This window comes from Bombus fervidus, chromosome 6 (assembly GCF_041682495.2).
Source record: "Bombus fervidus isolate BK054 chromosome 6, iyBomFerv1, whole genome shotgun sequence".
Classification (NCBI taxonomy): Eukaryota; Metazoa; Arthropoda; class Insecta; order Hymenoptera; family Apidae; genus Bombus; species Bombus fervidus.
Genome location: NC_091522.1, coordinates 1840892 through 1867158, shown reverse-complemented (window position 1 = coordinate 1867158; position 26267 = coordinate 1840892). Strand labels below are relative to the sequence as shown.

General features: G+C 31.1%; 5 protein-coding genes and 1 long non-coding RNA gene across 13 annotated transcripts in view; 4 read left to right on the top strand and 2 right to left on the bottom strand.

Moving 5' to 3' along the window:
• The window catches only part of Nolo (ADAMTS-like no long nerve cord), a 235344-nt gene extending 230914 nt beyond the window's left edge, over nucleotides 1–4430 (top strand). For both annotated transcript variants that reach the window (XM_072005441.1, XM_072005440.1), the window contains 5 exons: nucleotides 87–1131; nucleotides 1248–1330; nucleotides 1403–1789; nucleotides 1898–2051; nucleotides 2132–4430. In XM_072005441.1, the coding sequence (XP_071861542.1) occupies nucleotides 87–1131; nucleotides 1248–1330; nucleotides 1403–1789; nucleotides 1898–2051; nucleotides 2132–2232 (1770 nt within the window). In that variant the 3' untranslated portion in view covers nucleotides 2233–4430. The remainder of the gene's footprint in view (nucleotides 1–86; nucleotides 1132–1247; nucleotides 1331–1402; nucleotides 1790–1897; nucleotides 2052–2131) is intronic.
• On the bottom strand, nucleotides 4418–7780 carry LOC139988256 (hydroxylysine kinase). 4 transcript variants are annotated; one of them, XM_072005447.1, is made up of 2 exons: nucleotides 7613–7780; nucleotides 4418–5679 (listed from the first exon to the last, which is right to left on the bottom strand). In XM_072005447.1, exon 2 carries the CDS (start codon nucleotides 5656–5658, stop codon nucleotides 4579–4581), a length of 1080 nt encoding a protein of 359 aa, XP_071861548.1. In that variant the 5' UTR covers nucleotides 5659–5679; nucleotides 7613–7780; the 3' UTR covers nucleotides 4418–4578. The 4 variants fall into 4 exon arrangements, with proteins under 4 accessions (XP_071861548.1, XP_071861550.1, XP_071861549.1 ...); XM_072005449.1 differs by lacking the exon at nucleotides 7613–7780 and adding an exon at nucleotides 6492–6593; XM_072005448.1 differs by lacking the exon at nucleotides 7613–7780 and adding an exon at nucleotides 6134–6238.
• A 211-nt stretch (nucleotides 7781–7991) lies between these two features.
• Spel1 (DNA mismatch repair protein spel1) lies at nucleotides 7992–19640 on the top strand. Of its 3 annotated transcripts, none has more exons than XM_072005442.1 (15): nucleotides 7992–8159; nucleotides 8235–8284; nucleotides 15680–15803; nucleotides 15943–16199; nucleotides 16300–16467; nucleotides 16571–16759; nucleotides 16821–17215; nucleotides 17283–17494; nucleotides 17576–17893; nucleotides 18032–18253; nucleotides 18325–18557; nucleotides 18631–18722; nucleotides 18802–19024; nucleotides 19102–19194; nucleotides 19271–19640. In XM_072005442.1, the coding sequence occupies exons 1-15, from the start codon at nucleotides 8126–8128 to the stop codon at nucleotides 19424–19426; spliced, it is 2766 nt and encodes a 921-aa protein (XP_071861543.1). In that variant the 5' UTR covers nucleotides 7992–8125; the 3' UTR covers nucleotides 19427–19640. The 3 variants fall into 3 exon arrangements, with proteins under 3 accessions (XP_071861543.1, XP_071861544.1, XP_071861545.1); XM_072005443.1 differs by having other exon boundaries at nucleotides 8055–8159; nucleotides 15712–15803; XM_072005444.1 differs by having other exon boundaries at nucleotides 8149–8284; nucleotides 15712–15803.
• LOC139988252 (uncharacterized) lies at nucleotides 8379–14085 on the bottom strand. Of its 2 annotated transcripts, XM_072005439.1 has the most exons (3): nucleotides 13926–14085; nucleotides 9075–13737; nucleotides 8379–8993 (listed from the first exon to the last, which is right to left on the bottom strand). In XM_072005439.1, exons 2-3 carry the CDS (start codon nucleotides 13719–13721, stop codon nucleotides 8640–8642), a joined length of 5001 nt encoding a protein of 1666 aa, XP_071861540.1. In that variant the 5' UTR covers nucleotides 13722–13737; nucleotides 13926–14085; the 3' UTR covers nucleotides 8379–8639. The 2 variants fall into 2 exon arrangements, with proteins under 2 accessions (XP_071861540.1, XP_071861539.1); XM_072005438.1 differs by having other exon boundaries at nucleotides 8379–13737.
• A 251-nt stretch (nucleotides 19641–19891) lies between the features above and the next one.
• On the top strand, nucleotides 19892–23506 carry LOC139988255 (uncharacterized). Its single transcript, XM_072005446.1, has 6 exons — nucleotides 19892–20284; nucleotides 20559–21377; nucleotides 21438–21801; nucleotides 21883–22186; nucleotides 22280–22580; nucleotides 22695–23506. The coding sequence occupies exons 1-5, from the start codon at nucleotides 20157–20159 to the stop codon at nucleotides 22369–22371; spliced, it is 1707 nt and encodes a 568-aa protein (XP_071861547.1). The 5' UTR covers nucleotides 19892–20156; the 3' UTR covers nucleotides 22372–22580; nucleotides 22695–23506.
• Nucleotides 23507–25108: 1602 nt separating this feature from the next.
• LOC139988016 (uncharacterized) lies at nucleotides 25109–26045 on the top strand. Its single transcript, XR_011800005.1, has 2 exons — nucleotides 25109–25313; nucleotides 25378–26045. It is a non-coding gene; the product is annotated as an uncharacterized lncRNA (long non-coding RNA).
• Nucleotides 26046–26267: the final 222 nt, after the last annotated feature.

Below are 26267 nucleotides of genomic sequence, written 5' to 3'. Positions count from 1 at the left end.
TCGTTTAAAATCAAGCCGTTATGTTCTCGACGGTTTTCTAGATACATTAATGTGTCACATAAAATCTGTAATGAATATTCCAATAGGAATATTGGCCGTTTCAAAGTGAGAGCTCTGTGGAAAGAGCTCACAGAACAGCACCAGTAACGTTCATCGATGACGTAAGAAAAGAAGTAGTTGCAACAAAGCGTACTATGCCTGAGAGGAATCCTGGTTTGAGATACCAAGATGTGGAAGACAACTTGGACACCCTATACCGTAATACCGCTATCCCAGACGAGACATTTGGACCAGACGAAGAAAGGATATTCATCGACGTTGATCCATATGATTTAGACGAGTCTATGTTTGGATTGCAGCACAGCGATCCAGTGAAAATCACTCCTGTTGTGAGCAAAGATGACTCACAACAGTCAGTTGTCACACCTACGAAGTCTGGTATAGATTATATCGAAGAATCTCTAAAGAACGTCAAAAGACAATGGCACGATACATCCCAAGTTAAGAATCACTGGAGTTCTACACCTAAAAATCAAAATAAAGAATCTGTAAACCTGGTGACTCGGTCGGACAACATTGGTTTGGAGGTATACTATATTCCAGATTCAAAGCACAGCACACGTAAGTTCGAAGAATCTCATGATAAGGAGACCGATCGAAAAAATGATGACAGTTCGGAAGATGAAAGTTTTTCTCCTACAATGTCGCTTAAAGAAACAGGCTTAGTTTCAAAAAAGCCAGACACTGACGACGAGAAGACAGAAATTTTGAATAAGACAACAGATTACGGGGATATTTTTGAGGAAGAAATGAAGAAACGGAAAGTCTACGTTGAGAATGACACGGTTAATGATGGTATTCAAGCAGCAACAACGAGAGATTTGGAAGATGATTTGATTGAGCTGGCATTAACGGAAGATCGGGGATCTGAGGAAATGGAAAAGAATATCAAAAACTTGTCACGGAATCGAGAAGATCGTAACAATTCGTCGGAGAATACGACGGATTTTCAAGAACATTCGACTAGTGAAGAAATACAGAAAACGAACAAATCTTTGGATACTGCAACTAGCACCTTTGCTGGACCAAATACCACCGTCGATTCTACGATCACGTCTCTTGGTATTTTAGGTAAATAAAATTTATTTCTCTAAAATAATAAAATAATGGTACACAAATTGTACTGTTTTTCTTTTTTTTCTTCTTCTTCTTCTTCTTCTTTTTTCTCAAATATATAAAATATACAGATACTACAGAGGATCTGGTTTTCGAATGGGTAACGACAGATTGGTCAAAGTGCTCCCAAACCTGCGGAGGAAGTGGGTTTCAGGTAACTTGGAAAAGCTGATTCTTAACCGCGAAATAAATTATAAACATTAAATTGCAATTTTTTTGCACCAAGATGCGAGGAGCCCAGTGTACTGTTCGCGCAGCGAAACCGATTGGGAACACAACTCGTACACCACCTCGAACAGTCATAGGGGCGATATTATGCGAAGACGCTGGACATCCGGTGCCTCAAAAAGTCAGACCATGCGGGTTTGGTAAATGCCCACAATGGCACATGACCGAGTGGACTCCGTGTGAAACATCTAGGTGCTTCAATTGGAAAACTGCAATGCAGAGACGCGATGTCACTTGTCGTTTGGTCGACGATATGGAAAATGGACAACAAAATATCACATTACTTGATCCTAACAAATGTGACGATACTACTAGACCTCTTCAGAGACAAGAATGTTATAATGACGCCTGCAAAGGTGTCTGGAGGGTTGGAGAGTGGTCTGAGGTATTAAATGTTAATTATCTTTCATTTGTTTAATATATAATAATAGTATAATAACCTATATACATATTAGTGGTTTAGAAAAATTATTATTTCATTATTTATTCATAGTGTACAGCGTCATGCGAAGAAGATGGTATCAAGTACAGAATCTTACAGTGTGTTTGGTATGGCACAAAGAAACCAGCCGGTAATGCATGCAGAGACATTCCACGGCCTCCTGTCATGAAAACCTGTAGAGGTCCACCATGTCCTCAAACACCTGGTAAAATATACTTAAACACCTAGGACTCACCTATGGATAAATCGTATAATAATAAATATAAATAACTACTGTTTTTTCAGATGACTGCAAAGACCATTCACAACTATGTAGCAGAGTGAAGACAATGAATATGTGCAGGGTGCCCCTTTATCAGAAGCAGTGCTGTCAATCATGTCGCTAGACTCAAATAATCGATAGCAATTGTTGATATGAAAAGAAATGCTCTAGGTAAAAATTGATGTAATGAGAGGTGCGCGCGAGGAGAATGTCAACAAATCGTGGCAACAAATCGAAGATTAATCTTCGCAAACGTTTGTCAAAACGCTCCCTGAAACGCTTGTCTGCTGAAAGAAATGTAAGAATGAAAGATTACATTTGAATCTACGAACATAGACGGCTGAAAAATATGTAAGACATATTGAAGAAACGGTATCGACCAAATTTACTTCCGCTGGTAAATGTTCCCCATCCTTTCTCTGTGCCCTAGGGCAAATCGTGTTCGCGTCTGAACACCAGATTCTTGTTGCGCCCACTAAGAATCTAATTCCTAATTGTGTGCTAATTAAAGCTGTAATTTTCGGACGTGTATCACGTGTAGTTTGGCACGACTCCTAATTGCGCACGCTCATACCCCTGGGAAGAACGAAGGAATCTCGGCATTCGTCCAAAAAGTTAAGAAATTATATTGTTAAAGTTCAATAAAAGCGGAGTACTAGGGAAGATAATAGTATGCTGAAAAGAGCCAGCACGACGTGACGTGTGGTTGTCGTGAAACGGTGCGTCGTCAAAAAATTCGTCTAACATTGATGTTACGAAAGACGAGCTTTATAAAGCTGTTCAAATTTTAGATGGAAATGTTACATATGGGTGGGGAGGGGTGAACGGAAATAGTAATCTCGATTGCACTGTAAAGGGTAGCACAAAAAGATTAATTCTTCGAGGCTTTATTTTTTTACATGTACTCGTATTTCTTCGATAACGCACGATCGATCTCTGTCTCGGTTCACGTTTCGAAAACGCGCGCGGTTCTCGTCATCATCATTTTTATCGAAGACTGAGAAAATGCTACACATTTCTTCTATATTAATTTCATAAAGTTCACCATTCTCATCGGACGTTAGCGAGAATCGAGGAATTCATTTCCATTTCTTACACCCCAAAGAGTCTTCACACACATTCCGCTGTACCCTTCCGAATAGAGGTGTGTTACACGCGTTTTGTTAATGTTTTAACACAGGAGTATATTTATTACAACGTTACTTCTAGGTTCGACGATACACGATATAAATTATTAAATGGAAGATGTTAAGTTAACGAATGATGAAGTATAAAAGTTACTAACGACATAAGTTATAAATGAATTATTATGCGCCTATAAGCGCCTCGCGAGGCGTACATAAGCCAATAGATTCTAAGCAATAAAATATATAGGTACTGTAATATACTATTTTGTTAATAACCTCTGGCGAAAATTCGTTAACATGACGTTCCACTGTTAAATCGAAACGGCTCAAAATAAAACTTACAACTTATGTCTCCGATCACGCGATTGTAAAGATGGTCGTATTTACTTGTGTAAAGAGATTAGATCACGATAATCTGGCTTTTGCAATTTCTTTAATTCTTTTTTATTCGATACGTATAAATTCTTAACGAAGATATGATACGATTCGTTCCTCATATCAAACAATTCGATACTATACCTTTTTTTAAATGATTTTGTGTTTACTTTAACTTTGATTCTTACGATATTGTGAACAGATTTTCGCTATCAACGAATTTGCCTCAACACAGCTAGACAGTTTGCCAAAACGAACTGATGTTAATGAAATGAGATATAAATAAATTAGTATATTATTGAAATCGAGATAAAAAATATAATATATATATATATATGTGTGTGTAATATATAATATAATATATATATTACATTATATATATATATAATATATATATATTACAAGCTACATAAGTAATATGAAAAAGCACACGTGAATAAAAATGATTTCACCACCTTAAGCGCAGATATTATAAGTGTATTATGCAAAAATAGAGATATATTGTCTTACAATATATTTATAAATAAATTCTGTACATTGCCGATATATTTCGATGGATATTCAGTTAGAATTCAAGTCCACGGTAATTGCTATTCGATCCAATTAATCACGAGAAGTATGCGTTTCTTTAATATTATCTACCAATAACGCTCGATTTCGCATAAATTGATTTCTAATACCTGAATTTTTGTATATACCACGATCTAGTTATGTAAAGTGATTCCACGCTATTATACGAAGAGCATTATTATTCATTATATCTATGTAAATATGTAACTGCCTAAATACGAATAAAACCAGAGGATATATCACTGCACAATATCTTAATTCATTTCTTAATGGATTCAATATTCTATTATGATATAAAGTTATGTTTATTGCTTATTGTACAATTGACAATAGATTTAAAAGAACACAGTAATTATTGACCAACAAATTGACAGTGACAGTATATTAAAGGATAGAATTCAGTTAATCAGGCCCCAATTTCGAAGAACTTCGTCCTGTGCAAGAGGCCAAAGTTTCTTCAACAAAGCCCATCCCGATTTCTGCGTGGTAAGCAGATATTCGTTTTGCGGATCGTGAAGATGAGTGTAGGCGCCCATAACCAAACTCTGACAAATTCTCGCGCAAACAGTAACTTTCAAAACCTTCTTCTCGAAATCTGTCAGCTTCCTAAATTCCTGATAACCCTCGATAACGTGTTTACCCATCGCCACGTCGCCAGCTTGTAAAAGCATGTAACACAGTGTGATAGCTAACTCGAAAATGAGACATGTCCGATGCGAATCACCAAAATCGATCACGGCAGCTATTTCTCTGCCATTCCAATTCATCACGAAATTCTGCTCGTTCAAGTCGCCATGAATTATACCCTGCTGGAGCTGCGATGCGACCAGAAGCACGTCCTTCTCGAAGACTTGTATCACCTGATGCACCAACTCCCTTTCAAATTCATTCTCCACAGCATAAGTATATAGACGTAACTTTGGCACGGAACTCAACATCCACAAAGTCTTGTGGTCGTCGAAAGCTGGATGAGAAAAGTTCATTAAAACATTACTGAGTTTAGCCGTGAAATTGCCTACATTTCGGAACAATTCTCCGGTAATTGGAACACGGTACAACAATTCGCCAGGCTGATAAACCAACAGCCTCACGGCATACTTGTCAATGCCATCGACGTTCAACATGACCAGATTATAATATAGTCCATCTATATTTTTTACGGGCAAAGGACAGTTAATACCTCGTTGGTATAGAAATATCAACATTTCAGTTTGTGCTTCGATCACATCTGTTTTCTGTGAATCCAAAGAGTTGATAATTTTCAAAGTATAGCCATGCTTACTGATAGTCGTAATATGAGGATTCGTATACGATTCCTCACAAATTACATGATAGTTTCTGTCATCATACCCATTTAATTCGATTATACTCGATGCTTTCAAACCGTAAAGTTCTTTTACGAGCTGCACAGCTACTTGATTGTTACTTGGTGGACGAATCCGTTGACCCGGTATTAGTACGTCGACTTTGTCCTCCATTATCAGTTTAAATCCTAAAAACTTTTTAAACAGAATATATATTAAAACCTTTGCCTTTGCCTGAATTAGATACAGAATGAAAAATGAAGACGAAATAAGTTGCTTATAGACAGCCGTTGAAAATATTATTCTAAATTTATGAATAGTGATTGTTATGTTCTATTTAATTGCCACGTTTGCTTGAACGTGATGATACGAAACGGGTAGCGTTAACTAGCGTTTAAAGCAACTGGCAATAAGTTCCACTTTCGGCTAACCTGCTATGTGCGGGAATACTAGCACGGGAGAGGATTAAAGTTGTTCGAAAATAAATTAACAATATGTAACGATTTATTCAAATCTTACTCGATTTCGATATTGACAATTGACTGACAGACTGACTGACAGAATGTAAAACTTTTCGGTTGACAAAATGGTAATTTTTCGATTGACAAAAATGATGATTCTTCGGTCGGACAAAATGATGATTACTAACTGACAGACTGACGGATGTAACCTCTTCGGTTAACAAATGCTAATTAACTCTGCGGTAGACAAAATAATAACTAACTCTTCGGTAGACGAACGGTAATTAATTATTATTGACTTCTCTGAGTCGCTACATTTATTTATATTTGTCGGAGATGAAAAAACGTCGGGGTCTTTCTTTTGGAAATGTTTGGCAAGATCCCCAACGTTTGTTCAAACTGCCGACTTTGTTTACAGTTTTAAACTGTCTTAATATCGTTATAAAAACATAGACAAGTTTTTCGCAAGATATAGCTTTCAGCGGCTTTAACTGCCTTCCACTTCAAATACTATAAACACGGTTTAATATAAACGTTTTAAATTACCTTGATTTGAAAGAAATTACCAATTTTACTTTCGCGCTACGGATCGTGTGGGGCGCGGCATGTGACTGTGATATCTGTATTTTACATTTCTTTATGTTCCTTTTTGTTATTAATTTTCATTTCAAATAGTTGTATAATTAAAATATATTATAAAGAAGGAATGTTTCGTACTTTAGACGTTGTCCATTAATTTAGCAAATATTAATTCGAAAAGAGCAAACAGACAATAGTTGCAACTATATTTTTCATATGTGGAAATCATTAAATAATGTAACTCTCAAATAAATCACTAAAAATAAATTATTTTCTTCGAGAATGTCGATCCTTCTCCAAATATGAAGATACGCAATTCACTATATGTTGGCGAATGAAGCAGCTTGCAAAGTGAATTGTATGTAGGATGATATACGCAATAAGTATGGTGGGGATAAATGTATGATGATTGATATTTATCGTTGCTCGTTAGGTTGCGCGTTATCCAGCAAAAGAAATGCGAAGTATCTTTTATGTACATATTCCGATAACACGAGGCAATAAACGATCTTATTATAATCAAAACTTTTTTTTAAGTATTTTTATATCACGATTACTCATTAAACTAATTGTTCTCTGCCGGTTATCAAGTTATTCGCTATAATTTTTGTTATTATGGCTATTATGGTCATGTTATTTTTGTTATCAAATACCGATAAAATACTAAATAAAACTTTAATAAATTCTTAACTTTTATTTAAAAAAAACTAGATGATTATTCAAGGTAATTTTTTATTGCAAGTTATACAATGTTAGGTTATGAAGTAATTTAATAATTTCGATATACATATATGCGAGTTAATATTATTTTTTTAAAAAGTACGTATAAAATGATATTTTTGACAAATATTAAATTTAATTGTTTCAAAAATCAAATGAATAATATACTTATACATTGATGAAAACAACTGTCAATAAGATTTATAGAATCATAATCTGCTTTTAGCATTCATCAAGAATTTAAGGATTTAAATTTAAAATGACATATGTATATTTTTCATGTAGATAGATATCGATTTCATTTAATATAACTATTATACGTAAAAACTTATATATATATAATCATATATAATACAATCATAACTTACCAAATAATTAAAGTAGAATATTGAGAAATATATAACTATACATATAGTTATATATAGTTATATATACTTGATTTAATAATTACTCTGTTGATTTTATGTAAAATAAATACAAAACGAAAAATTCAATTAACAGTTCGTATAGTTAATTTTTCATTATACACTGCACAACGTTTACACTATTACAAAATTAATGATTTATCACTCAGGACATATTGCATTAGCTGTATAACCATAAAGATGGGATGCAAATACAAATCTTCAAACATTGGTAGATTTAGTTGACCAATAAAATTAGAGAGCAATGATAACTGAATAATCTACACTGTGCAATCTATAGGTTGGTAGTATATGGTGTTACTCATTTTTGCGGGAATACGTTAAATAGATGTTTAGTGAGTATTTTACTAAAATCTTTTCCAAAATATTTTCACGAAATCGTACAGTATTTATTTAATATTATTAGCTATTTCTTACTTAAAGCATAAATACTAATAACGTGCTCTACATAAAGCGATGGCTGTCCAACCAAATCAACAATTTAATATGGGTTAGTGCAACAGTTTAATTTCTTAAATTATTTTTTCATTAATTTGTAAATGATCATGTATAAAATATATTGTAGATCCACCAAGTCAACAGAGTTTTGTTAGATTTTTTAAAAATCTACCAGAAGTAAGTAAACATAATACATTGCATCTGCACTAGTACTTATCTTTATATTATTAAGAATAACAGTTGCACGAATAATTATAAAAGCAATAAAAAATAGAATTTAAAAAATAGATTCATTTATTTAAATAACAATATAGAATATATATAATAACCTTATAACAGTGAATTTTTTATAATACTACATCAGCTTCTTGAAATTATTAAATTAACAATTCCAATAATAATAGTACATTATAACACTGATAAATAAACTTTATTTAATAAATCTTACATGTATTAAAAGCTTTTATCAAGAACCTATATTACTAAATATTACATATAAATAAATGTCAATTAAAAAAATTGGAAGTTATGTTTATCCAAAAATATTTGTAGCCTTTTCTTTGGCTTTATCAAAAGTAGTTGTAATTTTATGGCCAATTCTTGTCCAAAGAGACGATGGACGTGGTGGTTCAGTAGTATCATTTGTATTTAAAGGTTCTACAGGTAATGGTGGCATTGTCAATTCTGTTGTTGTTACCACTATTTCTGGTTTTTCTCGAATATCCCATGGATCCGTATTACTTGTAGGCGGTAGTGTAGCACTAGGGTTTATTGTCACTCCAGAATATATATCTCCACTATGTGTCGGATCATATTGTCCACCTCCATAAACTTCCAACATTCTTGGCAGCACCTTAGGTTCAGATGAAGCAGTTCCTACATGCTTCTGTAAATTTTCATTTTCTCTTATTTGTTGATCAGACATCAATTTATTATTATGCTGAATATAACGAAATGGTTTTCTCACGGATTTAATTCCTTGTTCAGTTGCATAGTTCTGAGGTTGCCAGTGTGATTCTTGCTGATCTGAATTATCAACTATATATTTAATTTGTTCTTCTTGCTTTGGATTTTGTTGTAAATTAGAAAATTGTGTTTGTATTGATCGCTGCTGCAAATCTTCCTTATTCTTCTGATCTGTTTGTTGTACAAATTGTCTTTGATCGCTTGGATGATATGTATAATGCCATTGCAAGCCTACAGTTGCATCATTCGATTTGTGTAACCAATTTACTTGGTCTACATTTCCTCCTTCAACATCATAACCACTACTTCCAGCTTGTTGACTTAACTTCTTAGAAACATCTTTATCTTGTCCTTGATCCCCTCTGGTACTTTGTCTCCTAATATTATCTTTATCACCTTCTATATTCACTTGTGGAGGTAATTCATAAATATTTGGTGCATCTGTGTCTCCAGCATTAAGGTTTAAATTATTCTGATTATTAATATTATACATATCTTGATTTGATACATGTGTATTAACTGTTGATCCACGCCTTGAATATCTCGATCTTGGTTTAGGTTTTTCTGCAGGCTTCGGCAAATCATTTTCTGGTTGTGCACTAGTTTGCTGAGTCAAATGGCCCCACTTCTGATCCCTCACATTAGGCTGCCAGGTTGGAAAGGATTGCTCTGATTCCTGACCAAACTCAAGATTTCCAGATATCTGTTGAGTGAGATCATCAGATTCCCCCGTTTTCTGTGCAAAATCTCCTAATTGCTGATTGGTACTCTGTGGTTTCCAAGGTTCATAAGATTGTTGCGAATCCTGACCAAACTCAAGCTTTCCTGAGATTTGTTGAGTAAAATCATCAGATTCCCCTGTTTTCTGTGCAAAATCTCCTAATTGTTGATCGGCACTCTGTGGTTTCCAAGGTTGATAAGATTGTTGCGAATCCTGACCAAACTCAAGTTTTCCAGAGGTCTGTTGAGTAAGATCATCGGATTCCCCTGTTTTCTGTGTAAAATCTCCTAATTGTTGATCGGCACCCTGTGGTTTCCACGGTTGATAAGATTGTTGCGAATCCTGACCAAACTCAAGTTTTCCAGAAGTCTGTTGAGTAAGATCATCAGATTCCCCTGTTTTCTGTGTAAAATCTCCTAATTGTTGATCGGCACCCTGTGGTTTCCACGGTTGATAAGATTGTTGCGAATCCTGACCAAACTCAAGATTTCCAGATGTCTGTTGAGTGAGATCATCAAATTTCCCCGTTTTCTGTGTAAAATCTTCTAATTGTTGACTTGCGGTCTCTGGCTTCCAAGGTTGAAAAGATTGTTGCGAATCCTGACCAAACTCAAGTTTTCCTGAGGTTTGTTGAGTGAGATCATCAGATTCCCCAGTTTTCTGCACAAAATCTTCTAATTGTTGACTTGCGGTCTCTGGCTTCCAAGGTTGAAAAGATTGTTGCGAATCCTGACCAAACTCAAGTTTTCCAGAAGTTTGTTGAGTAAGATCATCAGATTCCTCTGTTTTCTGTGTAAAATCTCCTAATTGTTGGCTTGTGCTCTCTGGCTTCCAAGGTTGAAAAGATTGTTGCGAATCCTGACCAAACTCAAGTTTTCCAGAAGTTTGTTGACTAAAATCATCAAATTTCCCTGTTTTCTGTGTAAAATCTTCTAATTGTTGACTTGCACTCTGTGGTTTCCAAGATTGATGAATTTGCTGTGAGTTTTGGCCAAATTCGGCTTTTTCAGATGATTCTAAAGTAGGGTCATTAGATTCCCTTGTTTTTTGAATAAGATCTTCCAATTGTTGAATAGTATCATGTAGATTCCACGTTTTTTGAGACTGTTGTGATTCTTGACTAAATTCAACTTTTCCAGATATTTGTTGAGTGAAATCATCAGATTCCCTGGTTTTTTGTATAAGGTCTTCTAACTGTTGTATTGTACTGTATATATTCAATGATTTGTCTGATTTTTGTGATTCCTGGTCAAATTCAACATTTCCAAATGTTTGTTGAGTGAAGTCATCAGATTCCCTAGTTTTTTGAATAAAGTCTTCTAATTGTTGTATTGTACTGTATATATTCCATGATTTATCTGATTTTTGTAATTTATCAAATTCTATATTTCCAGGGATTTTCTGTGTAAGGTCGTCAGATTCCTTTGTTTTTTGAATAAGATCTTCTAATTGTTGAATTGTATTGTGTAGATTCCAAGGTTTATGGGATTGTTGTGATTCGTGGTCTAATTTAAGTTTTCCAGAAGCTCGTTGAGTAAAGTCATCAGATCTTCCTGCTTTCTGTGTAAGATCTTCTATGTGACGATTGACACTATATCGTTTCCATGGTTGATAAGATTGTTGCGAATCCTGACCAAACTCAAGTTTTCCATAAGTCTGTTGAGTAAAATCATCGGATTCCCCTGTTTTCTGTGTAAAATCTCCTAATTGTTGATCGGCACCCTGTGGTTTCCAAGGTTGATAAGATTGTTGCGAATCCTGACCAAACTCAAGTTTTCCAGAGGTCTGTTGAGTAAGATCATCGGATTCCCCTGTTTTCTGTGTAAAATCTCCTAATTGTTGATCGGCACCCTGTGGTTTCCACGGTTGATAAGATTGTTGCGAATCCTGACCAAACTCAAGTTTTCCAGAAGTCTGTTGAGTAAGATCATCAGATTCCCCTGTTTTCTGTGTAAAATCTCCTAATTGTTGATCGGCACCCTGTGGTTTCCACGGTTGATAAGATTGTTGCGAATCCTGACCAAACTCAAGTTTTCCAGAAGTCTGTTGAGTAAGATCATCGGATTCCCCTGTTTTCTGTGTAAAATCTCCTAATTGTTGATCGGCACCCTGTGGTTTCCACGGTTGATAAGATTGTTGCGAATCCTGACCAAACTCAAGTTTTCCAGAAATTTGTTGAGTAAGATCATCATCGATGTATTTACCTTGTGTTTGTTGTACTTCATCTTGTTTATCATACTTTGCATGGCGCTTGTATTTTCTTGAATATTGGGAGGTACTTTGTGTATATTGTGAATTATAATCACAGTCCACAGTATCTACACCAGATATTAATTTGTCTAACATTTTTTTACCATTAGTAAAGGCACCTTCTTTGAATTGATGTAAATAACTATCTTGTTGTTGTATTCCTTGATGTAAATTACGTCTGTTGTCATACTGATTATCATTATATTGGAGACTGTGCTGGTTCATATGTGAAATGTCTGTGGTATGCTGTGGTATGGATATTTCTTTTGTATGACTAGCATTCCAATGTTCTTTGTAGTGAGATACACCTTGCATGCCTGATTGGATCCTGCTACCTTGACTTTGTGCATTGTTCCTCAAATTGTCAAGAAACGTTTGGGTCTGTGCGATTTGTCTAGATTGATGTGCATCTAACATTTCTGCCTGCTGATAATTATCTGTTTGCTGTTGCGAAGTTGATCCACTATATATATTCCTATTATAACCACTGTTTCCAGTATTGAGTACACTAGTATATCCTGATGTTGGATTAATAAGTTGACTAGTTGGTTGAAGTTTTTGTGCATATTCTTCATGTCTTTCATATGCACTGTAGCTGTTTGCACCATAAGTATTTTGGTAAGGATTCCTATAAGGTAAATGTTCATTTCTAATGTCTGAGGAATGCTGTTCTTCATTATGTGTTGTAGATAAACTGTTCCTGTGGTTATGTTGTCTTCTATAATTATTATTGTTTATATTATGCATGTTATCAATAGACAAATCATGAGTATTAACATGTGCCTGTCCAATGTTGGTGGATCCCACAGCCTCTGCTGTAGAAATATGTTTGAATTCTTGCCCTATTTCTTTTTCAATTTTCTCTAGTTTTTGGTGTACATCGTGCATTCCAATTTTTGTGATTTTAGGAATAGGAATTCCATCAGATGAACTGTAACTAGAAGTATAATTCCTTTTATAATAACGAACCTTTTGAGGTCCTGATACATATTGACCTTCTTCTTCAAATACATGGCCACGTCCTCCATCAGTTTTATAAGAATCTACTGTACTCCAATTTCCATGCTGTCCATTAAAATGATAAGGTTCTTGTGAAATTTGTGTATTCAAGTTAGATGTACTTTGCGGGATCACTTGTGATCTTCCACTGTATTCTCCAAGATCTTCAAGTCTTTCACCTTTAGTGTATGATGATCGAGTGTGTTGTTGACTCTGTATTTTATTATACTTATGTTGTGCAACCGATTCAGAATTACCCATTTGATTGTAAGTGTTGTGAGAATTAAAAACTTCTTGAGTATTGGGTAAATGTATACCATGTCTATTATTCTGATATTCAAAATCTGATAATATTTCGCCATTAGGATATATTGTACTGTAAGAAGAAGAAGAATTTTTCCTGTAATATCTTACTGTTTTCGGACCTGTGACATATTGACCACGTTCTTCATGCACTTTTCCATGTCCATTGTCTATATCATAGTCATTATGTTCAGACCATGTGCCAGGTTTTGAATAGTCAAGGCCTTGTAAATGTGATGCAGTTTGTGACAAACCACCAGAAGTTTGTGTTTGATATTGTTTAACATAAGAAATACAAGATTCTATGCATCCAGTTGGTGCAGATAATGCATATGTTATTAATAAAGATAAAATGACAATACTTTGTGCCACCATGTTACTAATTTGATCTCTGAAAATATAAAATTGATTTAGCTATTTTTTATGAAAAGCGCATGCAAATAAATTCTTATATTATTATAAAATATATTTTATATATTATTCGTTAAGGAACAAAAATAACACTTAAAGAAATATTATATTTACAATAAAATTAGTACTGTATATCTGTTGTTGAGTTAAAATTATAAACTTAATTACCATGTGGTGAAAGATCAAAATCCACTTAAGAATTGATGATTGAGATGATCTCAGTGGCAGTATATGTTGATATGTACTATATGCAAGTTGGAGCAATTCCATTTATGTTAGCTCCCCCTTCTTCATCACATCTTTGAAAACATTCTCTTTCATTCTTACATGGTGATAATATTTTCTGTGCATTTATCCCAGTTATGTACATACATTCTTATCACAACTAATAATTCTCAGTAACAGAAGAGAAAAGCAGACAAACAGTTTCTAATTTATGTTTTGTATTAGCTAGAAAGACCCATTTAATTTTTATTCAAGTACCATACATACGTATTTTAATTCAAATATTTAATATGAAATAATTTTGAAAAGCTTGTATTATAATATACTTTATTATATTTATGAAAATTTATAATAAACTACTTCATGAATTGTAATTAAAGAAAGAAGAAGCTGTTGTTATATTAATAATTTTATAAATATATAATATTTTATTTCATTATATTTATTTATGTAGATATATAAATATATTTTTTTTAATTCCCTGATAATAATTACATAAATGGTTTCCACTAATAGCTGTAAATTTGATTTGATGTATCATCAATGATGTCATCCTCAATGTATAACATCCTTGTTGCAATATGGTAATTTATTCCTATTTCATAATAGGTAGAACTTCAAGGTGACAGATTGAAAGGATTACTGAGATACAATAATGAGACAAATGTTTTATTTTTAATTCTAAGATAGGTGTATCTTTCATTGTATTTATATGTTGTAGCATTATTTGAAAGAAATACATTTCCCTTTATTTTATACTAGATATTTAGTACAAAAGTTTCTTATACTCATATAATAATGTATTTAACAAAATATTGCTTAAACAATTGAATACAATGAATTGAAATAGTTCATAATGTTTTTAATGGCCTACTTACATACACTATATATTACTGACCTTCCTGGAACGTGAACTTTGATCTTTTATCACAATAAAAATAATACTTTCAAGATAATGTCATTAGCAAATTTTCTTAATTTTTCTATTCAAAAATTATTTTTAAACTTCATATTATACTAACATATTTGTATATGATATTTTGATCTTCTGTATGAACTATTAGTGATATCTATATTATTTTCATATTATTCGTTATTAAATTAGTATATGATTTTATATTAATATTTTATTAAACTAGTATTTTCAAAACTTTTAAATATGTTTTAAAGATAATAAAAAATTAAATGTATATATAATTATTCAATGATGTCATATTAATGTAATACGTTAAATTGATATGTCTTTTCCACAATATATCAGATTTCCTTGAACTCATACGTATTACATTAATATCAATTCATGACCTTTTGACCCTAGATAGACATTGACCTACAGATATGTAACGAGATTCTTCATTTTCTTGAAAACAAGTGTAATAATTATGATTTGGTAATAATTACAATTTTCATATTAAACGTTCATATGTCTAACAATTTCCAAAAATTAACTTTATTTTTTAATTTTGTGTCTCTGCAAAATTATAATATTTACAAATTTGTGTTGCTTTAGGAACGTATATCAGTCATGAAAATGACTAAGTTATACAAATAGGTCAAGAATATATCTAAAGATAAAATCATACAATATAATTCTGGATACGTAGTCTCATTATAATATACTATATACCATTATATTATTAATCCTCAGATTTTAAATTTAAAATTTATGTGTGTAATCAAATACTGATTGATTTCAGAAACTTAATACCACTATACGATTTTTTAATAGATCAGATTATTACACATTACATGGTAATGATGCTTTATTTGCTGCACAAGAAGTTTTTAAAACTACGTCAGTTTGTAAGATGATAGGAGCTGGTAAGTTCTAAAATTCAACTTTAAAATATTTATTTAACTGTACTACTACTAAGAATTATTAATAAACCTTTATTCTATTTATTCTATACTTTTACTAATTTACTATGTATTTATCTAAAAAAATTTCTGTACAATGCAGAGCCATATAAAACCGAGGGTGTTATTCTTAACAAAAATCATTTTGAATCTTTTATACGTGATCTACTGTTAGTAAAACAATATAGAGTAGAAGTTTATGTTAATCAAGGATCAGCAAAAAATCAAAATTGGGTATTAGAATATAAGGGTTCTCCTGGAAATTTAACACAATTTGAAGATACACTGTTTGGCAATAATGATGTTGCTGTTAGTATACATGTCATAGCAGTGAAATTAGGAATGGAGGCAAAATCTAGAGTGAGTAGTAGTAAATAACCATGTGACAAATTTTTCATTAAAAAGTTTTTATAAGTAGTTTTATTATATGTACTATATATGTACTTTATCATCTTTTTAGATTGTTGGCTTAAGCTGTGTAGATACTACAGCAACTTCATTTTCTGTTTGTGAATTTCAAGACAATGAATCATTTTCCAATTTGGAATCACTGGTTGTTACACTTGCTCCCAAGGAATGTTTATTAATTCAAGGTGAAGGCAGCTATGAATTTCAAACTCTTAAACAAGTAAACAGATAAGATATTTCTTTCATATAAAACAGTTGAACTAAAAATCTTAATAATACGAATGGAACATTTATTTGTTCTTTTCCTTTCTTTTATTTTTTAGGTCATGGAACGAAATAATGTAATGGTTACTACAAGAAAAAGAAGTGAATTTTCTAGTGAATCAGTTATACAAGATTTAAATACTTTAATAAAATTCAAGAAAGGTCAACAACAAAATGCACAGTCTTTACCCGAAGTCAATTTAAGTTTCGCTATGTCAGCTACTTCTGCGCTTATTAAATATTTAGATGTAAGTATATTATATTAATAAAGACAAAATATTTTAATTTAATTTGATAATTTTCTACTAGTTAACATCAGATGAAGGAAATTTAAATCAATTTGCTATAGACCAAATAAAGGAGTCACGTTATTTAAAGCTAGATTCAGCTGCTATAAAAGCTCTTAATATTGAATCACGTGTTGATACATCTTCTATTTTAAATGGAAACGCACCTACAAGTATTTTGGGCATTTTGGATAAATGTAGGACTTCACAAGGTCATAGATTGCTTGCACAATGGATTAGACAACCTTTAAAAGATTTATGTCTTATAAAAGAAAGACACGATATTGTTGAAACACTAGTGAATGACAATGAATTACGAACTAATCTTAGTGAAGATCATTTAAGACGCATACCGGATTTGCAAGTGCTTGCAAAAAAATTGGCCAGAAAAAAATCAACTTTACAAGACCTTTATAAGTAAACAATGTATTTACAGTATATAATATAATTATATGTATATATTTATATATTGGTTTTATTTTAGGATTTACATGTGTATATCACATTTGCCTAGATTATTAGAACAGCTTTCTAATATAAACGTAATAGCCTTAAAAACAATGTTCAGTGATCCTTTGAGTGAACTTATTAAAGACATGGACAAATTTCAACAAATGATTGAACAAACAATTGATTTAGATTCCGCCGAAAAAGGAGATTTCTTAGTACGAGCCGAATTTGATGATGAATTGAAAGGTACTTATACAATCTTTTGTTTCATTATGCTATACATGTAAATATGTTTTTTACGTATAAATTTATACATATTGATATTAGAATTAAAAAATACTATGGACGAAGTGGAGGCGAAATTACAATCTCAATTGGGTAAAGTTGCTAATGATCTTTCAATCGAAGCTGGAAAGACTCTAAAACTAGAATCAAATCAACAACTTGGATATTATTTTCGTGTAACATTGAAAGAAGAAAAAGTACTAAGAAATAAGAAACAGTATATTATTCTGGATTCTAACAAAAGCGGTGTACGATTTCGCAGCAATAAATTAAATGATTTAAATGATGAATACATTGTTGCTAGGGATAAATATACAGTGGAACAAAAAAAGGTTGTTACAGAAATAATTGAAATTGCAGGTATTTTATATATTATATATTACATATATATATATATACATATATATAACTAAAACTTTGCAAAAATTAACTAAAAAGCAATTAGACAATAAAACAAATACATGTTTATATCATTGTATTTTATTATCTCTTGGACAGCCGGTTACAGTAGTACAATAAAAGCTATTGGAAATGTATTGGCATCTCTTGATGTGCTTACTGCTTTTGCTTCTGTTGCTGTAAGTGCTAATAAACCATATGTACGTCCTGAAATGCTACCTACCGAAGCGGGTGAGTTTAATCTTACTCAAGTTCGACATCCATGTTTGGAAATTCAAGAAGGAGTGGATTTTATAGCTAATGATATCAGTTTTAAAAGAGGTAATTTTTAAAAATATTGTCTCATATATTATTTTGTTAAATGTAGAATATAATAATTACTATAATTATAGGCGAATGTCATTTTGGCATTATAACTGGTCCAAATATGGGAGGTAAAAGCACCTATATAAGATCTGCTGGTGTCACTGCTTTAATGGCACATATTGGAAGCTTTGTTCCTTGCGATCAAGCAAGAATATCATTATTGGATTGTATATTAGCCCGTGTAGGAGCTGATGATTCTCAATTAAAAGGGCTTTCTACATTTATGATGGAAATGATAGAAACTGCTGCCATATTAAAAGTAAATTGATGATATTTATAGCATTAAATATTGAATAATATGTATATATTTATATTTTATACGATTTCGATAGACAGCAACTTGTAATTCCCTCGTGCTAATTGACGAATTAGGCAGAGGAACCTCTACTTATGAAGGTTGCGGTATAGCATGGTCAATCGCCGAGTAATATATGAACAATCTTGTGATTTTATCACAAATTTTTATTTTTCTATATAATTTATAACAATAAAATTTTTTGCAGATATTTAGCAAAAGAAATCAAATGCTACTGTCTTTTTGCAACACATTTTCATGAAATAACTAAATTAGAAGAAGAAGTATCTGCCGTTAAAAATCAACACGTTACAGCCCTTGTAGACGATAATAAATTAACTTTATTATATAAAGTAAAACCTGGTATATGTGATCAAAGTTTTGGCATACATGTCGCTAAAATGGCTAATTTCCCACAAGATGTTATAGAGGTAAAACATGTCTTGATTTATATTTTTAAATTTTAACTTTGCCATAATAATGATAAGAAAACGAATATTTCATTTAGTTTGCTAAGCGTAAACAAGCAGAGCTTGAAGATTACCAAGACTCAGTTTTTGAAGGTTCTGATAATCCACAAAAAAAGAAAGATATTATAAAGGTAATCATATTTTTGTTAGAAACACATAAAAATCTTAAATATTGCTGATATAATCTAATCTTTAATAATGTTACAGGAAGCTGAAGTTCTTATTGCAGAATTTATTAGTAAATGCAGAAATTTAGACAAATCATTATCTGATGCGGAATTAGAAGATAAAATTTCAACATTTAAAAAAGAAGTTCTATCTCACGAAAATCCCTACATAAAGACACTTCTAGCAGCTTCTTAACTTAATGTAAAACAATTACTTTATAAAAGTACTATCCAGTATTAATCACATGAGTATTACTAATTTAGGTATAAAAAAAGGTACACTGTTGTTTTACAAATCCTGTATTGAATCATAATTTTTGATACTATTGTATATATAATGTTTGTTATATATATATAACAGGCTTTTTATAATCAAAATATCTTTCGAATAAATATACCTGTACCACTGATCTCAGATATTTAACAAAATCACGGTACAAGTTATCTCCAAAAATATGATACCTTTACCACAGATGAAGTACTTTATATATGAGATTGGGAATAAAATACCCTTATGTCCTATATATAGCTATTGTTATTTTTATATAATTATAAAGTTATAAACAGAGTATCATGTATATCCAAACATTTTGAAAGTCTTGCTTTTCATTATACTCCATTCTTCTATGCTAAGATAGCGAACAGTAACAAACTTATAGATCATGAGATTAAAAATTCATTAAATATGAAATCTACTTTATAAATATTTGTGATAAAATTTTTAATAAGTAATGTTTAATGCTGGTTTTATTATCATTGTAGTAATTCTTATTGAAGTATCATCTGTCGATAACATATTGATTCACTATTTTCACCATTGTAACCTTGAACTTGACTCACGTATTCACTGTTTGTGGGGAGTGTCTGCAATCTTGTATTAGTAACTATTAATTATTATATCTTTTGTATAACTTTTATTAATAATTATGGATCCTTCGATCTTCCCTGAAGAAATTTGGGTAAAAATCTTATTATATTGTGATGTACCTGATATTATTGCTATAGGTAATACGTGCAAATATTTGAGGAAAGCTTCAGATACTGATTACTTGTGGTAAGTTTGAGATTAAGTTTATGTGAAAAATACATTGAAGTTCAATAATTCACTTGTAAAGTAAATAAAAGTTTGTACTATTATGAATTTTCAATGTAAGACTGTAAATAAGATGACACTTTTGCAAGTTCATAGTTATCACATAAAATTTCTTTGTATAAAAGGGATTTATCATTAATTGACTTTATTAAAATATACACAATTGTAAAAATGAATGTATATTTAAAAAACTATTACTATCAACTATTTATAGAATTCATTCATGTTTTTCCAGGAAAATGAAGTGGCTACAATTGACTTCAAAAGTACATTTTAGATTTCCAGATATAAAGTGTTTACAATTACTTAGTGTCAGCTTTAAAGCAATGTGCTATAGATTATATATGGTAATTACATTGGGAGAAAATGTTCATTTCCCAAAATGTCGTCACTGCAGTGGTTATACATGTCAAAGAAATTGCGTTGAAGGTTCTAGCGCAAAAGTAGTAATTGAAATTGGAAATAAGTATACATGGGTTATTGAGCCACACTTTGAATTAAGAAGACATTTTTCAATGTTTGGTGTACCTAAATATAATAATGAAACATATTTGGAACAAACACAAAATGTCCCAAGTAGTAGTACACGTCCAAAATGTGATGGCAAATCACTAGCTAAAAAGTTAAAACTATTAAAATTATCTGAATTAGCAACTGCTAAAATCCCTAGACCTAGTGGTCCATTTTGTGTTTTTTGTAATTCTGTGAAATTATATAGAGAAAAAAAGAGATTAATTACTCATCAAAATGATCCAACATGTTATGCAAGGCCAAATCCAATTTATGAGAAACTTATAAATGGATATTGCACTGATACTGTTGAAGTACTTGGAATTCCGAATGTTGATCTTGTTAGTCCAGCAGAAGCATTATTAAGTGATGGAACATTTCCTGTTCTTAAAACATTTGTTGGTCATTTGTTTCATCAAATGAGATTAACTTCAACATTAAGGAAACCCAATGCAGTGCTCATGTTTTGTGAACCATTAGCTATGCATCCAATGCTAAGAAAACAATTGTTGCATTACTTGTTCCAAGAAGTCAAAGTATCAAGGTAAGATAGAAAAATTATATTGTAAGAAGGTATTCTTTTATAAAGTGAATAAATTTCTAGAGTATGTCTGGTTCCTAAACCTTTAGCAGCATGTGCAATGCTGGATGTGGAAACTTGTGTCGTAGTTGATAGTGGTGCTTTAAGTACAACAGTAGCTGTTGTAATTGGTGGACGTGTTATACCACAACGTTGGAGATTATTACCTGTTGGTGGTTGGCATGTAGCTTACCATCTAAAACAAGCTATGCATTGGTGTCTAAAAGGATGTTATCATATCCCTATATCATATCTGGATACATTACCTATTAAAGAAAGGTGTAGACTAAGTTACAATATCAAAAATGAAGAGAGAAGAGTAGGACAAAAAAATGAAGAATGTATTAAAGTTAGAGTTCGAAGTTATACTGATAATAAGCAATTTCTGGTTAGTGAATTTACACATGCATTCATACAGTTAAAGTCCTTTACAAAGTTTAGTGTTATAATAATTATTTACATTTTTTAGAGAATTTCCTTGGGTTCAGAATTATATATTGCTCCCGAAATAATGTATATCGACCTTGGTTTACCACAAGTGATAAAAGATGTAACGTCTGGTTTATCGGAAGAAACATTGCATGATTGTCTCTCACACATTTTGCTCACTGGAGGCAATACACACCTTTCAGGTTTTGGGCTAAGATTGACTAAAGATTTGCGAGAATTATTACCAGAGCACAGCAAGATATTAGAAGTAAAAAGTTGTCCTGGTACTCATAGTTGGAATGTTGCAATGGGTTCCACATACGTGCCTTTAGCTGTACATCCTGGTAAATATATAATAATCTTTATGTAAAAGACATTTATTTGTCTAAAACAGTATGTGTATGCATATAATTAATTTGCTGTAATCATTATTTTAGACAAGACACCACCAGAATATATAGAAGGTAATCCATTTTGGTTGTCAAGAGAAGAATACGTTTTATTTGGGTGTGAATCATTAGAGCAGTAAATTCATAATAAGTGAATTTTTACAATGTCAATACCTCACTTATTATATAAATGCAAATCTTTGCATGTGTAAAACTGTTGAAAAAGTAAAGGAAAAACTGTCATGAAGAAAATCTTCTCATGAATTGCCTTTAAATTAGATACAAAATATAATCGTAGATAATTGGAGGAGCATTCCAAGATAAAGTGCTTGGACAAAAATAGATATTGGTTGGTATTAGCGATTGTTTTAGAAAATATTTCCTTATATAAGAGATTTCATACATTTATTCAATGTTGTGGAAAGCTTGAAATCATATTATTAACATACATGCTATGTTGTAGATACTTCTGGGGCCCATCTTACAAGGAAACGGAAGGTGTAAGCTCTACTAATATGTATCCAATGAATACTGGGATAGACACACGTTTCCGCACCTATCTTGCAATGTTATGCCCATTAAGCACTTTTTGTCACCACATTATCATCGATCTCTATCAGTTTAGCAACATTTTAAATCCATTCGATATCATGTATCAAATCACATCACTTCCAAATTCTTTTTTACGTTCTCTTGACATTCTAAAACGTCACTAGTGATTAAATCCTCAACTGATCTCATAATATAGCTAAGATTTCTTAATTCAAATCGTAGTAAGTTAAATAAAACTGTTTCTACATCGTAAAACTTAATCAATATCTGGATTTTCTACTCTTATTGAATAGCACCTAAATCCAGCAATATGAATTCCGTCCATCCTAAGTTTTCAACAATGTAACGTTACATTATTGATCGCTTTTATAAACTTTAGAGAAATGATCAGTAAATGAGGTACTAAATTGGAGAACATTTATATTGTAATATGTATTCTACATCCTTTATTTTACATTAAATTTTAATACTTTTATTGCACATCAGGTTTTCCTGGTAACTCATTTCCATTAACATTGAGAATTAATCATTCCATGCTCATGGCAAACTGCCATTTATGGTCCATATTCCCAAAATTGTATCTTCTCCTATCCCTTATAAGATGATTTTTATGTATATAGCCCAAACAATAATTTGTTTTGTACATACATACATATATACATACATAAATATATGTTTAATTGCTTAATGTACAGGTAAATAATTTTAGAAAGTATTATTTAAGTACTATAAATTTTTAAAAACTTGTTCATGATTTCCTAAATTTACAATACATCATTCTTGCCAAAATAAGAAATATCTATTAATAGCCAAAAAACAAAAAAAAAAAAACAAAAAATAGCAACATTTCTAGTCACTTTGAATATAATTAAACTATTTAGACTTCTCTTCCAAGATAGTATATACTATGAAAGAAAAGAATTTATAATGAGATTTTAGAACCATGAATCTTTAAATATTAATATTATGCAGTATAAGATTATTGTTGCCATAATTTTCTTCAATTCTAGATATGATTTTGTGAACAATTTAATATGCAATTGTTGTTTTTGATATGTACATTAGAAATTTTACTAATTGTTAAGCTGTAAGTAAAAACTTATATAATATTTAAGAAGTTATACAAAATTTTAATGCTAATTTAAGCAATACTCTAATATAATAGTATATAAATTAATTTAAAAACACATACGTATATTATAAATATCATAGTAAACTATGTTTTTGTTATTGAAAAAGAATCTATGCAAGTTATTACATTATTGAAATACATTTTAATTTATGATCTTATGATTATTTCTATATATATATATATAGGTGCTTATATAACATAAGTCTACATAATGTACGCATGTATATAATTTAATAATTTTAAGCTATAAAATGATATGAATATTTATAATACAGTTTTTACAAATTACATACATTTAAGATCTAATTTATGTTCTCTTATCTTAAAATGATCTGAATAATTCATAATACTATATAACGTAATACATTATAACGTAAAATAATATAACGTAATACCATATAACGTAATACCAAATACGCGTAACGTAACAGTATAACGTAGTATAATATAACGTAATTCTATATAGCGTAATACTATACAACGTAATACAGTATAACGTAATATAATATGACGTAATACATTATAACGTAATACTACATAACGTAATACATTATAACATAATATAATATAAAGTAATACTATATAACGTAATTCTATATAACATAATACATTATAAGGTAATATAATATAACGTAATACAGTATAACGTAATATAACATAACGTAATACAATATAACGTAATACTATATAACGAAATACTATATAACGTAATATAATATGCCGTAATTCTATATAACGTATTACTATATAAAGTAATACATTATAACGTAATACTATATAACGTAATATAATATAACGTAATACTACATACCGTAATGTAATATAACGTAACATAATATAACGTAATATAATATAACGTAATACAATACAACGTAATACTATATAACGAAATACTACATAAAGTAGTACTATTCAAAGTAGTACATTATAACGTAATATAATATAAAGTAATACTATATAACATAATACATTATAACGTAATACGGTATAACGTAATATAACATAACATAATACAATATAACGTAATACTATATAAAGTAATACATTATAACGTAATACTATATAACGTAATACTATATAGCGTAATACTATATAATATAATACTATATAACGTAATATTGAGTTGGCAAGTAAGTTATTTCGGATTTTGTCCTTACCACCTAATTTATATAATATATGTTATATAGTAAAGTATATAGTATATATTATATAGTATTATATATAGTATATTAAATTTATTCGAAAATATTAGAATAGTTTATTGGACATCGACCCGAACTCTACATAGTTCATGACGGTGTTTCGGCAGTCTGACAAGCGCATGTTCCACGATTGCAGAGTTTCTCGTTAATCGGAGCTGTGTAAGATATTTTGCGTATCTGGAAATTTAACGCAAAGGTACGTTGATCGTAAATTGTGGTAAATACAACGCGAAAGATAATTCTAATTATCTCATATCTAGTTATAGCTTATCGTATCGGTTTGTTTTCCTTTGTATATATTGCCCTGCGAGCATGGATGGACGATGCATCTGGAGAAATGGACTGTGACGAATAACAACGAACAGCAAGAGGATCAACAAGAGGAAGAAGGAGAAGAGCGTTTAATCGCTGATAATGAGAAAATGTATTATCTCGTTGGTTGCGTGCGAGCGTGGGAGAAAAATTGTGAAACGTGGGAAGGGCAGGAAGAAGTAGCTCGTAAATGTGTGAATAAGATGTGTAAAAAGAAGCGTTTGCAAATATGAAACGTTTTGCGTGAAGCAGGTAATAATAAGAACGTAAAAATATAGGGTGAAAAGACGAGGTGTGCAATAAAGATGCGTAAATAAAATAAACGCGTTTCTAACTTGGGTGTGCGAAAGGTGGAACAGGGAAGGTAATAGCGATGTTGATTCAGCATGGGAATTTGTCAAAACATTGATTAATTTTGTTAGAAAATTGTAAAATATGTAAAAAGATCGTAGACGTTAGATACGTGAAAGTTGAAAGAAGTAAGAAAAGAAGGAAAAGAGAGTATAAAATGATAATAGATAATACGTAAGGCAATATAATTTTCTGGATGACAAGAGAATGGATTTGTTTGGATTCTAGGAGACTAAAGAATACATAAAGATACATTTAGGAGATATGTGTGCCTTGTTTATTCGACCATCGACCATAAATTGTGAAAGTAGGTTAAGTAAAAAGATAAATGACAGATAGAATAGGTTTTAAAGGTTAAGAATATGGTTGCGTTAAGAAAGGTGTAATTGTGAAATGTATGGGTAATGGAATAAAATACCATTACGAAAGGTAGTAATTATATCTGGAAATATATCAATAAGGATAACACGATTGCGATCTTGTAGTT

Bases quoted from the DNA above. Each gene is read 5' to 3' on its own strand.
- LOC139988256 (XM_072005447.1), bottom strand. From the start codon at position 5,658: ATGGAGGACAAAGTCGACGTACTAATACCGGGTCAACGGATTCGTCCA.
- Spel1 (XM_072005442.1), top strand. From the start codon at position 8,126: ATGGCTGTCCAACCAAATCAACAATTTAATATGG. The intron at 8,285-15,679 runs GTAAGTAAACAT...GATTGATTTCAG, and splicing joins TTTTTAAAAATCTACCAGAA to AAACTTAATACCACTATACG. The intron at 17,495-17,575 runs GTACTTATACAA...TATTGATATTAG, and splicing joins ATTTGATGATGAATTGAAAG to AATTAAAAAATACTATGGAC.
- LOC139988252 (XM_072005438.1), bottom strand. From the start codon at position 13,721: ATGGTGGCACAAAGTATTGTCATTTTATCTTTATTAATAACATATGCA.
- LOC139988255 (XM_072005446.1), top strand. From the start codon at position 20,157: ATGGATCCTTCGATCTTCCCTGAAGAAATTTGGGTAAAAATCTTATTA. The intron at 20,285-20,558 runs GTAAGTTTGAGA...ATGTTTTTCCAG, and splicing joins TCAGATACTGATTACTTGTG to GAAAATGAAGTGGCTACAAT. The intron at 21,802-21,882 runs GTTAGTGAATTT...TACATTTTTTAG, and splicing joins CTGATAATAAGCAATTTCTG to AGAATTTCCTTGGGTTCAGA.